Source organism: Apteryx mantelli, chromosome 2, assembly GCF_036417845.1.
Source record: "Apteryx mantelli isolate bAptMan1 chromosome 2, bAptMan1.hap1, whole genome shotgun sequence".
NCBI lineage: Eukaryota > Metazoa > Chordata > Aves > Apterygiformes > Apterygidae > Apteryx > Apteryx mantelli.
In genome coordinates, this window is record NC_089979.1 from 8,936,630 (window position 1) to 8,958,104 (window position 21,475).

Consider the following 21,475-nt stretch of genomic DNA (forward strand, 5'->3'; position numbering starts at 1 on the left):
GGCATCTTTCCCTCCCTGAGTTCATGCTCACAGTCCACTCATGTCAGTGTCTTGCTTTTGAGGGTCTCTGGTTCAGGTTATTTCAGAGAAAGGTGCAAGAAACCTTGCAGTGGGCAGCTAGGGGATGAGCTGGTGCAAGAAAATCATTCTAGCAACACACAAGGCATCTCAAATTCATCTCTTAGCTTGAGAGCTAGCTACTCCAACTAGATTAGGGTATGTGATACACAGACACTGACTTTGTCAAACTTCCATGACTTCCCTGCAAAGAGGCCAACTGTGTTATTACCGTCAGGGTGTTTTTGTTTTGAAAGTAACAATAACCCTTTGCCTCTCTTCAGAAAACTAAGCATTAGGAGACATGAGGCAGGCACTGATCCAAAGCACCCTGAAAGCAGTGTTACAATTCCCTTGGCTTTAGATGACTTTAAATCAATATAAACCAGAAAACATGATGTGTCCAAACGTGATACAACACATACAATGTAAAGCTCTGCATAGGAATACCTTTGCACTCCTTAAAGCCCCTGACATAAGCAAAGGTGATTGCTCTTTTACATGCCAGTATATGCCACCACTTTGGGAAGTGGTGAAGACTTCAGTTTTCACATGTGCTGAACACCTAATCCTTCCTTTGCCTGCACATCTGAAAAGTTATATGAATATTTCCTGGTTTGAATCTTAGCCCTCATCCATACTGCAAACTCTACCAACTGGTTTTAAAGTCAGATGATTTCTCTAAAGCATTACATAAAGTGAGAGGACTTCTTCTGGAAAGAAAGCAATCTCTTCCCTGAACCAAGGTCACCAAAAGTGTAAACAGCTTGCAATGAGTTGGTGTTGAACTGCTAGAAACATCATTTGTCTAGGAAAATAGCTGCAAGTCCATCATATAAAAAGATTCTTCTCAATGATGGTTAGTTTTGTATTCGCAGATTTGCTGAGAGTTTTCCTTACCTGAAATGCACTGCAAAACTGGACTTTGCAGGTCTCTTCCAAATGACTGAGACTGAAGAATTCCAGCTTCTTCTGACCCATGAATCAGTTTGGAGGCAGGGACTCTGTCAAATTTTCTGAGCACTGAAAAACAGATGCTATAATGAGTTCCAATGCTTCAGAGAGACAAGGAAACTTTAGTTAGAAAGAAAGAAAAAAATAAGATTTTCGTAGGCTTGCTTATTAAATGAACTAATCTAAATTCATTGACAATGCAAAAAGCAGCTGGACTGAGGATATAATTTCTACTCTGCCAAAACGTGTCACAAGATCTTTAAAAAACAATTAGTCAGGGTGGGTTGAGGGTTTGTATTCCAAGTGAGACTTCACTTCCAACAGCAGACCAGCCATCTCCCGTTACTTGTTCATGGCACACAACCAACCATTGAGTCAATGGAGATACCAAAGTTCTGCAAAACAGCCACTGAAATAAGAGCCACTTCCAACAGAAGTTGACTAGAACCAAAATCTAGGAGCCTTATTACTCGTGTATAGCAGCATAACGCTGGCAATCCCCACTAGCTTCAAGCTCAGGGATGTATTCAAGGTAGTGCAGCTCTCATGCTCCTTTTAGACTCATTCAACCTTTAACCTCACTCATACTTTATGTACCAAATCCCGTTATCTGCTCTCTCTGGACTGGACCCACTGCACCTGAATGTAAGGATGTCCAACACGCAACCTACAAGCAACACTGTTTATAAATTGGGAAAAGCTCATGGGGTCTAGAGATGCAAACCCCACAGGTCACTAAATGGGGTGAGGTATCCAATTTCAGCTCCGGAAGGTTTGGCCCCGTCTGTGCCCTGAGGGGGTTTAACACCTGGTGAAGGGACAACAGTGGCATCACCACCACCCTGCTCTGATTGCTACTACCTGTATTACAAAGGTTTTCTGGTACAACGTGTCCACCAGTTGATGCACTAACACCTCTTCACAAGCATGGCATATTAAGGAGAAAGGAAGAATATGACTTTCCACCACCCCGTGTTGACCAGACTTCTCCTCTAAGCACTCCAAATGATCACAAGCTTCTGACTCATTGCCTCCAAAGCCTGGCCTAGACCTAAAAGACCTAAGCAGCTGGAGTCCTGGTCGGATCCCAGCCTGTGGGAAATATCTGCATGTGGAAGAGCTAGAGGCTCATTCCTTCTTTCCCTTGTGCACATGGATGCAGATCCAGCAGGAGGATGCCATGCCTGACTTTCTCCCTTAAATGTCTGGATAAACCACAAAACAAAAGTCAAGGACAAATTTTTTAAACAACCATTTGTACTCTCACAGCAAAACAGTCAGAACTAATATGAAGCAAATGTCCACTGTTGTCAGGGGCTGAGTCAGCAGGTGCTTTTGATAAAACTGTCATTTCTGCTTGGAAGGAACATAAGGGCTAGCCAAACATTTAACACATGCGCGTGCACGCACACACACACACACACACTCCAGCTCATCTGGGAAGAGGACTGAATAATTATATATACAGAGCTGGAAGCTTTTTTCTTCCTAAAAATATAGGAGATCAAAATATAAGCATGAGCCTAATTCTGCACTAAACTGAATTCCTCCTACATCTGCAATTTGTAGTGATGCCTGGTTAAAAATAGAATTCACAGGTCTTCATAAAACTGGAAAGAAGCATTTCCATGTTGTCTGCAGGCTTTTTGTTTTGTTTTGTTTTACTGTCCTCATCTTTATTTTGAATTATCCTTTAAAAATGATATTTTTAAAAGCTTAAAATTCTAGGCCTCCATTTTCTCTCCTACAGTAGTATGAGAGAAAAGTACAGAGAAGATAGAAAGTGCAACCAAACATTAAACAAAACACTACAACTACCAGAAAAGCTGCCTTTTTTTTATTCTTGAATTTCATTTTTTAGTTTCAAGTAAGGTGAAAAGAAAAATGTGCTCATAAAGCTACTTTGTTTAAAAAAAAAAAAAAACAGAAAAACAAAACCAAACAAATGTAGGATGAAAAATAATCTACCAGTTCCCATTTTCATAAGCTTATGAGTTCACCACTGCTCTCTTCTCAAAAGTAATATAGCTACTCAGCTGTTTTCATGAGCTCAGTGTGCAGCAGAAATCCTCCTTCATCTCACATGACTGGCGCAAGTGTTACTGGAGAGCAAAGCTCTAAGTCCCATCCCTGTTATTGCAACAAATACCAAGTGTGGCTTAAAATATAACAAGAGTGAAAAAAATAAGTGTGAGTATGGGTTGTTACAGCTTAGTACTGCTCATTCTTAAAAGGAAATTCTTCTTCCCGCTGCAGTCTCAAGAAACATAGAACAGTTGGGTTATTTATTGACTCTACCTCACCGCCGATCTCTTTTCAAAGCAAGATCAGTCTTTAGACCCTGCTGTCTTGCTGCATGCTGAATTTACTTAAGGGAACTAGAAAGGGCAGGAGGAAAGTAAAAATAATAATAATCAGTTTCACTTTATATAATTGTTTCTGGAAGCCCAGAATGCTTTTGGGAGAAAAAAAAAAAAAGTCTCTTAATTATCAAAAAAAATCAGTCCTCTTGTTTTTCTTGGGTTTTTTTAACCCCTAAATTGTCAATACTTTTAACTTTATTTATTTGCAGTCAACTCTTCCAGCATGAGCCACAAAATAAGCACAGATATCCACAAGTGCTCTTTACCGGACAGAGTAAGAAACGCTTGTGCTATGAAGACGGGGTGGCTGTCAGCAGGAGGGCTCAAGGTAAGTACCAGCAGTCTGATTCTGCTGTGACCGAGTCCTCTCCCCAGAGAAACATCCCACCCATGACCGAGAGCACCAGAGGCCAATGCCTCGCGCTCGTATATGTACGATCAGCGAGTCTCTGAGCACACTACGTTTAACTGAAGATAGTTTTTCAACCTCTTCACAACGTAGGGCTTTCATTTCATGCCCCTTCCACTCAGCGTATTTGTCATAAGACACTGCCTAATTCAGAGTACACCATGGCACCAGTTTTTAAGCTGAATATTCCATTAAATTCAACTCTGATCACATGATGAGTTGTAAAATCTTCTTAAAAACTAATTTGGGGGCAAGGCAAAAGCTTTGGGGCTGAGAAGCATAGTTAGAACTTATGAGTTCTAGCAGTTTAGGAAATATTTGATGGATGACTTCTGTGGTTACTAACTTATGCTTACATGAACTACACCCAGCTTGCTCAAGTTCTTATTTTGTTCCGCTCTTTCTTTGGATTTCCAATGCATTACATTCTACCCTAGCTTTGTGTCATCTGTTTTATTTCATTTTGTCTGAAACCCAGTTCCACTGCAGATCAGTACTGAAGCATTAAGTCAGTAAATGCTTTTAAACAATTTTTAGAAATAGAATGGTTAACTTCCTTCCAACTATTCCTCCTTGAGAATTGGCACTTCATAATGCATTCAAACAGAAGCAAATTTCCCCAGCTTGCAAGGATGTGCGCATCCAGTGAGACACCGCACAGCAGCAGCCCGGACGGTGACGCTGTGCCACGGCTGTGAGGTCAAACACAGACTATTTCATATGAGCACACCAATGAGCGATAATTTTACAAGGAAATCCATCATTCTGCTGCTCTCCCATTAGCCCTCACATAACTCTTTAACAATTCCAAGCAGAGAGTAGGAGATCATCATATATCAAAAGCTGTCAGCTATCTCAGAGTGCAAGAAACCTGCTTCTTTCTCTTCCCTTACAGGAAATAACTTCCCCAGTGTCGTCAAGCAACACAAAGCTGAGGAGAAATGTGGCTTAAGGAAAAGGCTGTTACTATGGGAAAGTGAATTCCCATAGCTTGGCAAGCCAGCTCTTCTGAGCAAAGAGTCTTTTCATAAGGAGGGTTCGCTTATGTGGGATCAAAAGGCATCCAAAAATTCTTCTGACACTTACCTAGGCACTGGCGGTCTGTAAGCAGATCATCTGCTTCAGTCCAGCCCAGTGCTATTCCAAAGCTATCAACGCAGAACCATTTCTTAGTGTCAGCGTCTTGCTGAGAAGGTCTATACTGGCCATCTTCATCACACTGTAAACCCTGCTCATTGCTCTGACAGTAAGTGATACCTGTTACAAGTAAACAAAACACAAACAAACAAAATCAAACAAAAAAAAGACAGTTTGGTCTTGCTGCCGCCAGGTTTCAGTGCACCAGTAGGACAAAAACACTCCAAGTACAGCATAGATTACTTAAACTTGAGCTATAACTTGCACAGTTTTATGCTTTGAAACGTGCTATAGTGACAATGTTTTGCTGTTACTGTGATTCATATTTCAGCAGTTTTTAGGATTCTCTGCCATGGATCAAATCTCTATTGTGCAAAGTACAGTACAGCAAAAAAGTACAAAGAAAGAACTGTGTATTCATACAGGTTTGTTCAGTGCCAACTGCAATGGAACCTGAAAACTTTATGAACAACAGCACAAGGAGCACCACAAGGAGCACCACATCCATTTGTTGTCTTTTCTTGTTTGTTTGTTTCTTTAAATCCTGCCTTTCGGGGCAAAAGGTCCGCACACTCTCTTCTTGGAGCATGAAGAGCTTTTATTTTAGTTAGTGGCATTTTCCTGAATACCAGTGCTTTTAAAGATTTAGAAGCAATCAGACATCTGAGCTGCACAGGGAAGGAAATCTGGAATTTTGAACAACAGCCCAGGCAGCAGTAGGGGACTTCAGATGGGATAAGCCGATGGGCTTCCCCACCCTGACGCCTGCAGGGCCCTCCCTCAGAGATGCTGCTGAAGCAGGGGTGGTCTACCTATGCATGAAGGAACCACCAGAGTTTACCCTGGCATATCCAAATGTCCCAACATCAGCACTGTTTTACTTCAAAACATTAAGCTATGAGCTAAGGTAGTTTGGGAAATCTCTCTGTGCAACTCAACCAGCCTTAGTACTGAGGCACAACCTCTGGGAGGAAAACGGGATAAAAGGAGAGAGCAGAACACTTCAGCCCTCCGACCTTCCTGTGCTGTGTTCCTGAGTCAATACTTGCCTTTTTCACACGGCAGCTAACTCAAAGTCTTCATACTTCACCCAAGGAGTGAGTGTACTGTAAGTACAGAAGTCCAGTATGTACACTGGAAACAGCTGATATGGAAATCTCAAAAAGCAAACTGGTGTTTGGATAAAGGGTGTATTACCATAGACCTGCTTTTCATCTCACCTAACACGTAAATTAAAAAGAGCAAAACAGTTTGTTTACTTGCCGATACTGTCAAGAAACACAATCTCACTACTTACTTTTACTTTTACCCAAGGGCTAATGCTCCAAACTAAACTGGAATTGGACTTCCTTTGTAGAACTGTGTTCAAAAGTTTACATGTGCTAATGTAAACTCATTTAAACACCACCTTCAGTTAACAGATCAATCAATAGTTGTTTTGTGAGAAGTATTTGTACTGAAGCAGGGGAAGGAGCTAGACAAGACAAGACTTTGTTAGGGATCACGAAAATGCCAGTAAACCTACACAAGATGTTTCTAGCTGATACTGGTGAATACCCGAATATCATTCCTCAGGACAATGAACATGTCTTAAGGAACCACAACATCCTGGATGAGACTGACCACTCATTTCTCATGCATTTTTGGTCAAAACACCAGACAGTTTGTTCTGTCCTTGAATAAAGTCCGAATGTATGCAGAAGGGATCATATCCATTCAAAAAAAAAACCAGAGGGAGGATCAGCTTTTTTCCCCCCGCCTTCTTTCTTTCCCCTCCCTCCCCCCTTTTTTTTAAACTTACATATGAAAAAAATCCATTAGTTATTTGAAGGCACAACATAAAAGATAAGAGAAAGATGAGTGCAACTTACAGTGGTCAGTGCTGAATGCCCCATAGGAGTTGGTAGTTTTGCCCACAGGACACTTGATGCAAGAGGAACTTCCTGCCTGATGCTGATAGTAGCCAAGAGGACAGGGAACGCATTCCTCATTCTTGAAGTGACTGCCTGGAGGACAAACAACTACAAAAAGAATAACCTTATTACTCTTAGTGAATCCAGCCAGTTCAGACATTCGCACACACATGTATGGGGATATGTATCATCATGGTAGACTTGTCACAGTCTTCAAATCTTTAACATACATATTTCTAAGTGGGATAATACAGGTAAACACTCCTTAAATGTTCATCAAAACCCAGTGACTGGAATATAGACCAAAACCTTTCATTTTCAGATCACCCTCAAAATGTTCTTAAATTAGTGCACATCAAGCTCTTGGGGAACGTCAAGTCCAGCCCTCACTTCTAGACTGAGCACTGTCAGACCATTTGTAATAACATAACACACTTTGTGGATCGATTGTGAAATATAACAGAGGTACCCTAGCTACAAACGGCACAACCACTACAAATGCTACAGACTGAAACAGGAAAACTCCTATGAGCAGAAATTCTAAAAACATCATACGGAAAACTGTCATATGTAATGCTTTCATTCAAATTTCTGGTAATGAAGCTGTTGGTAAGTAATTCCAAGCTATACAGTAATGGTTGGATTAAAATCAACTAGTTGTGCACATGACAACCCCAAAACAAAACAAAAGGATATTCTTAGGCTGTATAAATATCATTTTCAGAACAATTCAAGAGCAATATTTACAGCTGACCTGTTGCATATCACAGAGAAAACTCTTTGTCTTCTGGGAGGTCATGCAACAGCATCTTTCCCTCCAGATCATTCAGATGAACATTAAAGCAGAAGAGTCACACACACTTTTGCAGGACAATATATTTGCTTGTTATTTCACAGATGCTTTCCAGATGTAGATTTCCTTCAAAACACTATCAAATGCATATTTTGGGATGTTGACAAGGTGTAAAACTTTATTTCTGTTCTTGCCTTACATCCTGACATCAGTTTAAGCCCATATCAGAGAACAACACTAATGTAAAATTGGCCATCTGCACTACAACCCATATGATGGATTGCTGTTCTGGCCAACACACTGGAATATAAATTAATTTAACTTACTGGAAGACCTAAATGATAATAGATTAAAAAGACAGCTAGTCTAAAAACAACCACCTCTTCCTTCATCTGCTCTAAATGGTCCAGTGGGAGAACCTAGAATGAGACAACTGTGGGAATGACTGAAAATTTCCTCTCAACTCGGTATCACAGCAATTGCTCCAAGTCTAACACATATCGAAAATCAATTACAGAAACCAAGAAATCCTGGATGAGACAGACGTCTCCTTTCTCATGCTTATTATTTAATACACAAGAGTGCTTGATACATTTTAAAGACATTTTCCAATGAATGTGAAAAGGATCATACTCATTCCACATGAACAACAGTAGAAGAAACTAAAATGAAATGAGTAATGAATGCCTAATTTGAAGGCAGAATTCAAAGGATGAGGGAGACATTAATTAAAGCAATTGGAGTTTAAAAAAGAATAAATTAAGCTTTTTCAAACCTTCCTCCTCATTTTGTAGTTACAGTCATGATGTAAAAGTAATATCGGTGTCTCCTATCACACTGTAAGCAAGCAGAGCTGCCTTTTGTCTCATACATCAGATTAACAAAACGAGCACAAAGAACAGAAAAAAGTGTTGATGCAGATGTTCATGTTTTCTAGAGCCTAGAACTTTTGAAGGCATATATCACATCCACTATAAGATATACTCAAAATAAGTATGTGGGGGTTAAGTTTGATTCTGGTAGTTAGACAAACCATCAAATTGTGTTCTTTCAAGCTTTAATATTCATACCTTTTAAAAAGATAAGAAACTAGATGACAACCTTAAGGCAAAACCTCAGGGCTAAGCAAAAGCCCTGGACCCAAACTTTGCATCCCTAAAACAGGAAAAGGGAAAACAGACAGAAAACAAACCCTCCTCTCACTCCTGCACATGAGATTTGTAAGGGACACCACTCCTCACAGGAGCTTCATTTCACTTCAGGATCAGCTCTCACTGCACTAAGCATGCAGCATGCACAGCTGCATCCAGCAAGAAGTATCATAGCTGATGACTACCCAGCACTTACATCGCTCTTTCTTCCCCCGGGATACTGGAAAAGTTTGGGATATCAGAGTCTTGATCCAGATTATTACAAACGAAGTTTAAAGCTGCCAGCTCAGCTATAAATCTAGCACTTTATTTGATTTGGGTTTTTCTCTTCTCAAAGCAGTTCTGATACAGCTTACCAGGCATTCTAAATAATAAAAGAAATCATCAAAAAACAATATAATAAAACAAGGATAAGTAACAAACAGGCTTCAGGCTTTCTTCTTGAAATAAGTTGGGGGTAGAGGAGTTGAGTTCATAAAGCTGCCTCCTGGACAGATTCCAACATGCTTTTTTCCACTAGCACCTTAGCACAGAGAATGGCCTTCGTCCCTCTAAACTACAGCTACGTCCCTCTAAACTATAGCTAAGATAAATCTCTTACCTTAAACTGTTAAAGAACCATATTTATAAATACCTAGGGTCAAGTCACTCAGTGTCACACTGAGACAAAGAAGAAATGTCAGGCAAGAAAAACTAACACCCTGTAAAAGTTAGACATTTTACAGACAGGAAAGCATGAAAGTATTAGGCAACAATAGATACAAACATAAAGCAACAGATGAACAGATGGAAAAATATATGAGAGATGAAGAGGCAGTTACATGTAGGCTGCATGTTTCTAAATGAAAATACTAAGTTTACTGAGATCACAGGAAAGCCACCACAACCAAGAGTTGATTGTGCCTCCTGAAGCAAGGGAATGTGTCATTTACATGGAAATAAAACCAACGAATCAATAAAACCAGGATGTGAAATGATACTTTATTCTCAACAACAAATTGGACCAAGAAAGAGAAGAGAATAAAAGAAGAATACTTATCATCATAGAACTTTGATTTCTCTAATCATAGCTGATAGATTATCATTATTCCCTATTATTGGTAGAGAAACAGACTCAGCCAGGATAAGTGACCAGATTACATACCCATACTGCAAAATAAAACTAATCTGTATCATAGAAGGACCTGGAATAGAACTCCTAAATCCCATTTTTAGAATATAAAATGCATTCCTGCTGTATAAAACAGGATCCAGCAGCATACTTACAGTAAGCATGAAATCTCTGCCAAAGGTTGGACCAAACACTGTCTCCTTTCTGCATTTTTATGATAAGACTATTCTACTGAGAGCCTTTTTCCTCCAGTTAGATGGTACAAACGTGAACTAACTTACAAACCAAATGAATTGACTGCTTTCTAGAACCCTGTATTCCGGGCATGAAATATTTGGCATGATCCAATCCTTTGTAAGCTCTTTTGTTCCGAGTGATAAGTTTTACTTAATAATAATGATATTTTTAATCAGTACAACACTACATCTTGTTAAGTAACTGCAAGTTGTTACATTCTCTGGATTGTTGGCAGGAACTAACCTTTTTCTTCATAGATTTTCATTATGTAAACATGCTAAGTGGCTCAGCCGATGAAAAAGAACTGAAACTGCAGTCAATTTGCCTTTAATGCTCCAAGTTGAAAACTGCAGCAGTTCAGAACTGATTCATGACTTGATTACTTTTAAGTCCCTGCCCTGAAAGTATCAGTGTTCAACCACAGCTGGAGGAAAGAAAACAGCTAGATACAGTTAGAAGATCTCCTGACCAGCTTTAAGTCTTTGCCTGTCAGAAAATGAATACTTGATACAAGATGACACAGTTCATAATTTAACCTGATTAGAATCTCTTCTCTAGATGATCATGGTGTTACCAAAGCAAATACGGCACACACCATTCTTGGTATCTGCTATTGATTTTCCTCTTTCAGTAAGTTCACTTTACTAGTTAAATCCTCAAGAGAAGACCAGGATAAACTATAAAAGGAATAAACACTAGTATAAAGAATATACACTAGTATAGTTTATTCTTTTCACATGGAGATGCAGAATCCACCCAACTCTGGCACTTGGGTGCCCAGCTCTATAGGAAGATGATTTAGCCATTCCACAACCATGTCCATTCCCCTAGGGACCACCAAGGGACCTTGACGGCATCTATAAACCTGTACAGCTGAACCCACACCAGATACTGTACAAATTCTCCCAAGAGGGAGAGAACAGGCACAGAGGCTGAGCACAGAAAAGTTCTTAGACTTCTGGGCTTTTATCTCAGCATCTTTTGTCAGAATTCAATTCACGTAACATTTAAAACAACAAAGCAGCAAAAAAGTCTGCCAGTACTCCAACTGACAGCAAGGTAAGACCTTCAGTCCTCAACATCTGGCACTGCGCTGTTACTTATTGCATTGTCTGTTTTCTTTTCTTTTTTTAAGATATAAAATGAATCAAAGGGTGGTAGTTTGAGAAGTTTAAAAAAAAAAATGAAAAAAAATCCAGCTTTTCATTCCAGCTACTGAGTTAGTATCATAAGGAACTATTATTACATTTTTAGTAAAAGAACATTAAATAGGACAACTTGATAGTGAAACTAACAAAAGATGCTGCTGGTGGTACCTTGTGTGGGAAGAACATGCCATAATTTATTCTGACCTCTCAGGTCACTCTTATGAGTCATTAATGAAAAGGACAATGGGAGAAAGGTATAATCTCTTTCCTTCAACATAAGTTCATGGTGGAAGTCAGGCAGCAGTCAAGGCTTGTGCACAAAGAGGTGACTTCACTTTAGGTATATCAATGCTGCAGCCACAACAGTGATTGCACTGCAGCTTGGAAACATCTGAGCTAGTTTTATACTCGCTTTCTCTTAACTGCAGTAATGCATAAACATGCAACATAGCTGCAAAATGCACAAATGCGGATATGTTCAAACTGAGCTGCCCTGACTTAAGCTAGTTCGTTTTAAGTTTACAGAGGTACCTTTACACCACAGCATGTGTCTTTCCTCTTTTGGTTCTTATTCAGATCCCTTGACAGCACCAACTGAAAATGCTTTATGTATTTATTTGATCTTGCAATAGGTCAAGGATTAGAAAGCTCTCCCAGCCTAAAGAGAACTAGCATACCAAGCACAGTTCTTGTCACGTGTTTAAATTTGTTTTTAGAGTCTCTAAACTGGTTCTCAAAATTTAGTTGCACAGTTGTGAAGTTTCCCCAGCTGAAAATATTCCCCTTTCTGGAAAACTGACCAGAGACCTGCTGCTGTTGCTTTTATACCTAGAACTGGTACATCTTGCCCCTGTTCCTCAAAAAGCTAGTCATAGTCACTTCCGTCAGTTTGGGACTTAAGATACAGGGTCACTGAGATAATTGGGCCAAAGGGAACACTTGGTGTTGCACTGTAGGAGGGCTGTTGGTGATAAAAACAGGAGGAGGACTGTTAAGGCAAAGGACCTTTGGCAGAGTGACCTGATATACAAGAGCGCTAGGAACAGCCACGGGGATCCTGTGAAAAGGTAGGTTTGGCAGCGCTGAGCAGGATGTTGATAGAAAGGCAGCCCATCACAGGGAAGCAGACTAAACACAAGGAAAGAGGATGAAAAGAAGACAGAACTGCAGTCAGGTCTGGGTGTTGGCCAACACTGAGAGAGCTTCCATCCGAGTCCTCTCATTCCAGCTGTCTGGGACGTAGCCCAGGAATTCAGTTTCAGAACTTTTGCCATATCTGCAGCTAGGTTTCTATTCTGGGTAATGTATCATCATCTCAAGCACTGGCTTATATTATGTTTGCAGAATCTTCTCATAAAGAATCAGATACAATACAGAAAGACCTTCTAAACCAGACAGATTCAAAGAATCCCAAGAAAAGTTTGTGAAATGTTCTATACAGCATCAATCCCATGATGCCTATTTCCGAGTCATTGGTTCAAATACATCTGCAATGCAGGAACAGAATGGTAAAAATAGCAGTAATACCCATCCATCCTAAGATTTGTCATTCACATTGCTGTTTTATGTCTTTCACATATTAACCATTCACAGAAGTTCCTTGATGATTTTCTAACTTTACCTTTACACTGTCTCCCAACAACATCAAAGAAGGTAAAGCTAAACAGAGACATACCACATCCTTGTGAATTTGGAACTGTTCTCCGAGCAGATGAAGTTCTTCGAAATCCACTTCTACATCCTAGCTGAACTCTCGGAGACAGATCAAACTCATCATCCCGGGGAAAATCAACGAAAGAATCGGCTAGGAATTGCTTGGAGTCCAAATGTAGCAGAAAACCGCCTTCCTCAATCTGTTTTATGAATGCTCCAATGAAATTTTCTCCAACAATTGCATTTTCTAAAGGGGGAAAAAAACAAAATACTATGATAGTGATTCTCAATGGAGAAATTAATAATAACACAAATAGATGAACTTTAAGTTAAAGATATAGGTATATGAAGAAAATACAAGCATGTTAGCAAGAGCATACAAGAATATATCTGTACAGTGCCTATCAGATTAAAGTCCTAATTTTTGTATCATAGAGGGTGCCAAAGAAACAATAAATAACAAAAAAGTATATATTCAAAAACTAAAGCAAAGAACAAAATTTAATTTCTGAGTTGCAAAATTCAACAGAGGAAAACCACAATTATCTGACATTCAGATTTTATTTGTTTCTGCTGTTTCAAATAGTTGCTACATTTTTAGGATTTTGATCATTTTTGAAGGCCAACATCTGCAAGGTTATAACAATCAGCTTCTGCCACAGTGCTGATATTGAATATAGCCACCTATCCAACAGAAATCCCTATCTCAATAGCTAAAGCTGGCATTCAAAGCTGGAAAATGGTGAGCACCTTTCCTAACTTTCTATATTCCTAATTGTCCAAACAGCTTCCTTTTCCTACGACATGCATTAGGGCAGCTTTCAGTGCTAGAGCAATTGCAAATTCTCTGGTTTGGCCAGAGCAGAAATACTACAAAGAACAGTGTGCTGAGAGGAGTTTGCTTGCTGATCCATTCTGTCTACCCCTGCAGGGTTTACAGCTTTGATGGAAATCCTGGCACTTTTTACTGCTAAATATTTGCAAGACAAGACCTTCCAGGCCTTGATGGGCAGTTGATGGGCAGCCCAGTAGCCCAGCAAACAGGAGATGCTGCAGAAGCACGCTCCGTACTTTGAGTTTTGTGAATACACCAGCGGCTTGGGGCATTGAATTTTCAAGGAGAGCATGTCACATACGTAAAGCAAGTGCCTGGAATGTCAATGCCTGCATGCTGCGCAGAGATTATTCCCCGCAGCGTGACTGATGTGTCCAAGGCAAACAGACCAGCGCACCGCCGCCCTCTCATGTGGCTAGTTTCCTGACTTTGCGCTCTAGCCCACACGCCTCTCTTCAGTTGAGTGAGGAGAGATTTTCACAACTAGGTATGAGCCTCTGGTGACGCAACACGGCCCAGCTGGCCATGCTGAACAGACAGCAGAGTTATGATGCTTTTTCTGAAAGATCATTCTAGACCTTTAACATTCAAAGTATAGTGCTGTCTCTGTCTAAATGTTGGTCCACAGTTGATGGGACCATAGTTGTCACATAGATGTTATTCCCCCCTTTGCAAAGAAAGGACACAAGGTGTTAACATTTATGAGCTGAAGAAGTGAATAGACCTTGTGTTAAAGCTGACAGCTGTGTCCTTATATTCTTAATATTCTGTCTCCTTTAGCTTTTACCAACCTATCCTTCTGCTGCACTGAAACACAATGTAATCAGCAAAATAATATTTAGTTTTGTTCAGCCCCAGGCCAAAATAATACTTAGCTTGCAAGGAAGTAATTGGAGATTGCCACATAACCAATAACACTTTGCAAATGTTCTTGCCAAAAATCGTCTCATAATTGAAAGCAGGAATAAGCAGATTAGCCTTTTATACAAGCAAATATCCTTCTGAATTGTCTAGTAACTAGCTGTAGCAGAAATAAAAATAACCTTGAAATGACAGCTGAGGGAATTCACATGTAGAAAAGAAGCAAATAATCAAATCAGTAAGAATCCACTTCGGTCTGTTGAATTTCCTTTAGTTAAAATTTTTTCCCTATGTTGAAAAAGTTCTCAACTCTGTCACATATATTTGACTGTTAAATAACCACACAATGTATCCACATATGTATACTATCCTTTGCACACAGAATATATAAACAGGCATGTAATTCTAACATACATACATATTCTAACATATATGCTTACATATTCATATACTGCAAGTAAAAATTTAGCACGGTCCATCAAAAAGGCTAGCAGTCTCAGGAAACTTGGAAGGTCTCAACACAGAACAACTCAGTGTTGTTCTGGCCGTCCCAGCCATGAACCGGCGGGCATGTCTTACCCAGCATCAGCCAGCATCAAAAAAGAAAACGTATGACCTTGGGTCCCAGAAGCAGCATAGCTACCTCAGTTCAGCACTTTCAGCACGGCTGACCAGCTTGGGGTCACGGTTCCCTGCTGACATGGTATCTGGCTTCTGGCCCAAGATGAGCTTCCCAGGACCCTCAGCACGCTCAGCACGTATCAGTCGTGAAGATATAATAGTGCTTTCCTGGTTTTGTTCCTGTTTTGCTGCATAATTTTGGCAATTTAAGCGACCATCTACCATGTATCCCGCACTTCATTAAATTTACTGGAAGTCCTCTAGGACTGAGAAGATTTCTTACTGGGCATTCATCCAGAGCCCAGGATATCTCTAGGGACTTGGACTTCTGGGGTGACAGTACATCTTTTCACATACAGAAATATCCTGCAAACAGTTGCACCCCATGTTCTGCAGTGGGAAGAAGCTTGACTTAGGGTTTGCTGCTGTTGAACGAAACATTGATCAGGCCATTTTCTAGAGCTTATTGGCCAAATCAGAAAGCAAGAGAGGGGAAAAAAAAAGAGAGAGAGAGGGAACAAAAAAAGTAAATCTGTTCTTTTTTTCTTTAAGAAAAATTTAGAGCACAAAGCTTAAAATATTTAGTGTATAGAACAGGGATCTCCTCCAATTCCACCAATGGGAACTGTTTACTAAATGTTCAGCCAGCAAAAGCTCATTTTAATAGTCATTAGTATTTTTGCCTGTTGAACAGGAAAGGGAGAAACAGCTGCAAGTGTTCCTCAAGATTTTAGGCCTGGGATCTAAGCTACAAAGCCAAATGGTATAAGCTCCTTCAGGAAGGGATTTGCACAGCCTCAAAATTTAATACATGGAAATGTCTGTAAGAAAAAAAGTAATAAAAAATTCATGAGTGAGTTGGATCTGAGGCTATTTATTCATTGGAAACATATGCATGCTGTGCTTCTGTTCAGCATTTTTTTTTTTCCCCCCTCGGCTACTTCACAGGACAAAAGCAAGACCTCTTACTTACCTATAAAGAAGCTAGAAAAAGAACAAAGCTATTTTCATAATGTTGATTTTCAAATTAGGGAGCCATTTTGCATGTGCAAATATACCAGTGATGATGCCGAAAATACCACAGATAGAAAGACTCAAAGCTGCTTTAGAAGGTAATGGAGATTGATGGTGCCAACAGTATACAGACAGCAGGTTCGCAGCCCGCTGGGAGCAGCGCACCAGTTGCCTGTTGTCCCCAGACTAGACTCATACTGCCTCTTCTTATAGCATACAGTCATTCCCTAAAAAACAATTTTAGTACTACAGGAAAATTACAGTGCAGAGAGGGTCAAAAATGTAATGCCCTTGATGCAGAACATTTTCTAAAGTAATCTTTAACATAAAACCACACACACATACTTTGATCCACCTTCTACAAACCACTTGAATATTCATGTTTCCCTTTTAATTGGTGCAACTGAATGGACATAAACATAAACAGCCACTAACCACACAACCACTACACCCAGTGTCCGAGTTCTGAAGACTTTTGAACTCCCGTTCAATCGGGCAAAAACTGCTGTAGGGCGCACGTTTCCACATGCCAAAATTAAAGGGAGGAACATGTGCAGGCAGAGTTATTTCTATTTAGTGCTGGAAACATCATTAGAAAGCCATAGAACTAGAAAAATGCTGGCACAGAGGGCATTTGAACTTGGAATATATCTCGTAGTTCTTGTTTTTTAACAGGAAACATGGACTGCTTTGGAAGAAACTCATTACACTATCTCTAACTCACTTGGAAGTTGTGCTGAAGATCTACCAGTCAATGGATTCTGTGTACTTACTCTAGGACTTCTGAGATAAAGGATCACTTAAGTGTTGAAGACAGCATAATAAATAGAACAAGAAAAGATAATAACACTTAGAAGAAATTAGTTACATTTTTGGCAATAAGTGTGAACTGTGGTTTTCCCAAGTTCAACCCAATAAGTAATGCAATCTTTTTTCCCTACTGGGGACCTGCTCAATGGAAATTAACATCTGGGAAAGTCCTGCTTGTGCCCAATAAAGTAATTTCAATGTCAGTTAGGGAAGCTGGGAGAGAGAGTCCTATCTGAAAGTAACACCTGATGGTAGCTCCTTTCCACTGTGTAGTTACAGCCTGAAAACAGAAATACATCAATGCTGAAGGCTCTAAAGCGCAACTCCAGTGTTGCAAGAGGAGTGTCTTTCAGTGAGCATCTATGCTACCTTGTTAGCATCTCCTCAGAGCAGACAGAGGGAGCAAAATAATTAAAAGCAAACCAGGCTTCATTCGCAGAAGCATCAGAGGAAAAACCTACCAATATCATGCAAGTCAGGGAGCGAAGCACCAGGGATGTTTCCCAGCTGAGTCCTCCAGGTGACATTCACCCCCAGGCGGTCCGTGCTCAGGCATTCCACGTACACCGTGGAGTCATCGCAGACAGAAACCGACCTGGTGTTTCCAAATGCATTTACCTTGAATTCAAAGTTAAGTGAAAGTAAGGTTAGTGAACCTAGAACCTTCCCCTTCCTGCCCTTCCCTATTTATTTGCACTGCTCTGCTCAAGGCACATGCTTATCAAGAAGCAGTGTTTTCAGACAGGCCCAAAAAACAGAAGTAGACCTAGGAACACGTATTTTTAACAGGTCATTTACTTCAAGAATAATGAAAACATTCATCCATTTGAGTCAAATTCAATCATTCATTTCCATCAAAACATATTTTTTCATAAATATTGGACTGATAAGGTATGGTTTCTATGGCTACAACTAAACTTATCTGCTGATGTGAGGACACTGAGTCCTAGCAACCTGTTTTCCCAACCATCCATACTGGAGTGCTGCCAATTCTGACAGAGTCCATGGTGTCTTCTTGTCTTCCCTTTCTTTTGTAGATGAAAAGTTAAACTCACTCCCTCCTTCGCCCCCCCCCCCCAATCTCTTTTTAACTAACAGAGAAAAAGGAAGTGAAATTACCTGGAGGTCACAGAAACCACGAGCCTTCATCTCATCTAAAATAAAAATCTGGAAGGCCTGGAGCAATCCTGAGTAGTCAGGACTACAAGTCTTCTGAGGAGGTAGTAATAGCTGAAAGCGCGTTTGAGCTTGGACTGTCTGAAATAACTGCAGCTCTAAGAAACAAGTAGAAAGGGCAATTATTAGCCTATTTAATATGGAAACTAACTTTCAAAGTTGCTTTGGAGAAAAGTAGACATTGATCTGAATTCTGATCTTGCATCAATAGTATCTCCTGTTACTAGATGGGAGCAGTAGAGTTGCCAGTAATAAATAATAAGCAGCAACAGAAGTGCTTGATAAATATTTATGTTTTGCATTACAGAAAAAGCCAGACGATGTAGTTACATAATAATGAAGTGTTATTTTACACTAGAGCACTAACTCACAGAAGGATGAGGAACAATCTGGATCATTAATGATTATTTTAATAAGTCTTGGCAGATGGGAAATTCCAGAGAACTAGATGAAAGCTGAGATTATGCCAATACTTTGAAAAGAAACAGGAAGACAGGATTTATTGACCTGTCAACCTTTACTTCTCAGACAAAATAATGGAAGAGCCGATACAGGACTTTGTTAGTAAAGGAATTAAATGTGGTTAGAGTAATTAATACCAGCTCAGCATGGACTTTCAAAAAACATAGCTTGTCAGATGCATTTGGGATCTAGCTTTGGGAGATAAGTTTGATAGACTAATACTGGTGTTGGCATGGACATCGACAAGCACCCTGTGATTTTTGATGGACAACCAGAGCAATGCAATCAGCACAGCACACACAAACGAGAAACCTGTAAGCTAACAAGTCTCAAAATGAAAATCTAAGCAGGTCGTAACTGAGCAGCACTCTCTTGTGAAGTCAGAAAGAGTCACTTCTGAGAACCATATTTGCTAGCTTTTCTGCCAGTGATTTGACAGAAGAAAGCACGCTGGCAGGCTCTGCAGATGACGCAAACCTTGTGGATGCTGTAAATAACGACAAGACTGTATCATTGATACAGAGCAGTATGAATTGCTTAGCATACCAGAGATAAACAACATGCGTCCGTATATTGGGGGGGGGGGGGGGGACAAAAAACCTAATTCATTGCTAAAGGGTGAAGGCTGCCCTGAAAACAGTAACTCTGAAAGAAACTTGGGAATAAAGAAAGATGCGACGTTCTAGCAGACAACCAAATGAACATGAGATGTCAAAGCATCTCTATGGACAACACAGAAACAGAGAATTACTTAGCCAGAGGAAAAGTATAAATTTCCAGACTCCACAGGAATTATGCTGATCCCAAGCTTCTTGGATGGTTTGTTATCTCAGATTCAGCACCACACTAAAGCTGTCACGCAGCCTCCAAATGGCTCCAGCTGGCCCTTTCGCCACTAGCCTGGGGAACTGGCAGAGCTCGCTCTCACCCACCTCTCCCACGGACACGCACTGCGCTGCCTATAATTGCCACTGCTGGAACACAACATCCAGGCCACAGCCCCCAGAACACCTGCGGGGGAAACCCAGGGCGTCCCAAGAAGAGTGGTGGGAACGACCAAAGGACTGGACAGCCTGCTTCTTCCCAAAAGGCACACAGACTCTATCTGTTTAGTTTATCAGAGAGCTGACTTGACAGCAGTCTGTAAGTGCACACATAAGGAACAGGAAATAAGATTAAGAGTGTGGGTAATTATCCATTAGAACAAATTACTAAGTGTTGTGGCGAATTCTCCATTACCATGAAGTTTATTCAATCATCATCAATTGCATTGTTTTTATTATTATTATTTATTCCCTCTGTCCTTAAAGTCATGCCCTATTTCAAACACAAATTACTGAGGGAAGTCCCTCAGCTTGCATGAAACAGAAGCTTCTGTTAGACTGCCATGTGCTCCCCTCTACCCTTGTAAATAGTTACTCAACTGCCATCAGGCAAACACTAAAGTTACTTCAGAACATGGAACAGAAATGTAGCAAACACGATTAAGGGACAGACAAAAGTCTCAGACTGAAATTTGAAGTTCAAAATTGTCTACATTTGTAATAGAAGACTGGGAATACATTAGAAATGCTTGAACACAGGAGATTCCAGAACGGGAGATGAAGAGTAGCTGCAAATTTGGTATAAAGACCTGTATTTCTCAGAGTTCAACAGTGCTAAGAATTGCTGTTTTGGTCAGAACTTATCTCTATTCAGAATAATTGAAAAGGCCAGCATTAATACCTGATCTCATGAGCACTGAATAGACAGTTGATTCTTCCAACATTTGAAGTGCTTTTTATTCTTACAAGACAAATGGTTTGAAAAATACCACAAAGCAGCCAATGAAGACTGCAACAATCCTAAAGAACAGATTGCTATAAAAAGATGCAGAAGTAACAGTGACTTGATTATGCGAATAAACAGTCAAGTTCTGCCAAATTCAAACATCTGGCGCTCATCTGTTCTTCTACAACTAAGTAGTTTCATCAAGAACCATTTCATGGTGCCAGCATCTTTTAACTCGCAAAGAAAAATCTGCATATAGATTGAATGTCTATTTATAACTATACTATTGCAGAAAAGTGGGACTGTTTCTGTCACAGGAGCCAGGCAAAAGACAGATGATGATGCTGATAATGGCAGAAGACAGGACTAATCTACTAGGACTTAATTTAGAAACTCTTAATATAATTGCTGTGTCCTATCGTTGTAATTCACACGGCAGCTTCACGATGAAAGTAGTTTTTAGGATACGTATTCGCTTTGTGCCGTTCCCAACCCATGGCAGTTTACACGTACTCTGGCAGGCCTGAGGGAGCGGGGCAGCCGAGACCCACTGCCGCTGCCGTACGTCACATTGAAACGACGTGCTCGAACGGGCGCTGCGGAAGCCTTGGCGACACGCCAGCCGGCACTGCTGAATGCTTGAAGTTTGCCCAGAAACGTTTTCACAAAACACAGCTCCATTGAGAACAGATGAGGCACCGAATGGCAAAGAGCACTGGGGACCTTCAGGAATATGAAAAAGGGGAAACATTAGCATTAGTATATGAAGCATTCATAGTAAAACGCCCTCATAACCTCCACATCAACAGTGAAAACCATTTCCCACTGATATCAGCTTGGATCCTGTTTCATGTCAGCATGATTCAGTTTACTAAAGCTGACGAAAAGGCTCATATTGGCTTTGATGGGTAATGCATTGGGTCCAGAAAGCTACGTTCATCGTTTATAAGAACAGATAAGTATAAAGCAGTCAGGAATAAATTTAAGCAGAAAATGAGAA

At 40.2% G+C, this 21,475-nt stretch overlaps 1 protein-coding gene across 1 annotated transcript in view; it reads right to left on the minus strand.

The window, feature by feature from the left end:
• Positions 1-21,475, minus strand: part of TG (thyroglobulin) — a 165,837-nt gene that overhangs the window by 115,080 nt on the left and 29,282 nt on the right. Inside the window, exons 17-23 of the mRNA XM_067290138.1 lie at positions 20,989-21,198; positions 18,187-18,341; positions 17,529-17,685; positions 12,949-13,173; positions 6,792-6,941; positions 4,870-5,040; positions 958-1,080 (exon numbers count right to left, since the gene is read on the minus strand). Of these exons, the coding sequence (XP_067146239.1) occupies positions 958-1,080; positions 4,870-5,040; positions 6,792-6,941; positions 12,949-13,173; positions 17,529-17,685; positions 18,187-18,341; positions 20,989-21,198 (1,191 nt within the window). The remainder of the gene's footprint in view (positions 1-957; positions 1,081-4,869; positions 5,041-6,791; positions 6,942-12,948; positions 13,174-17,528; positions 17,686-18,186; positions 18,342-20,988; positions 21,199-21,475) is intronic.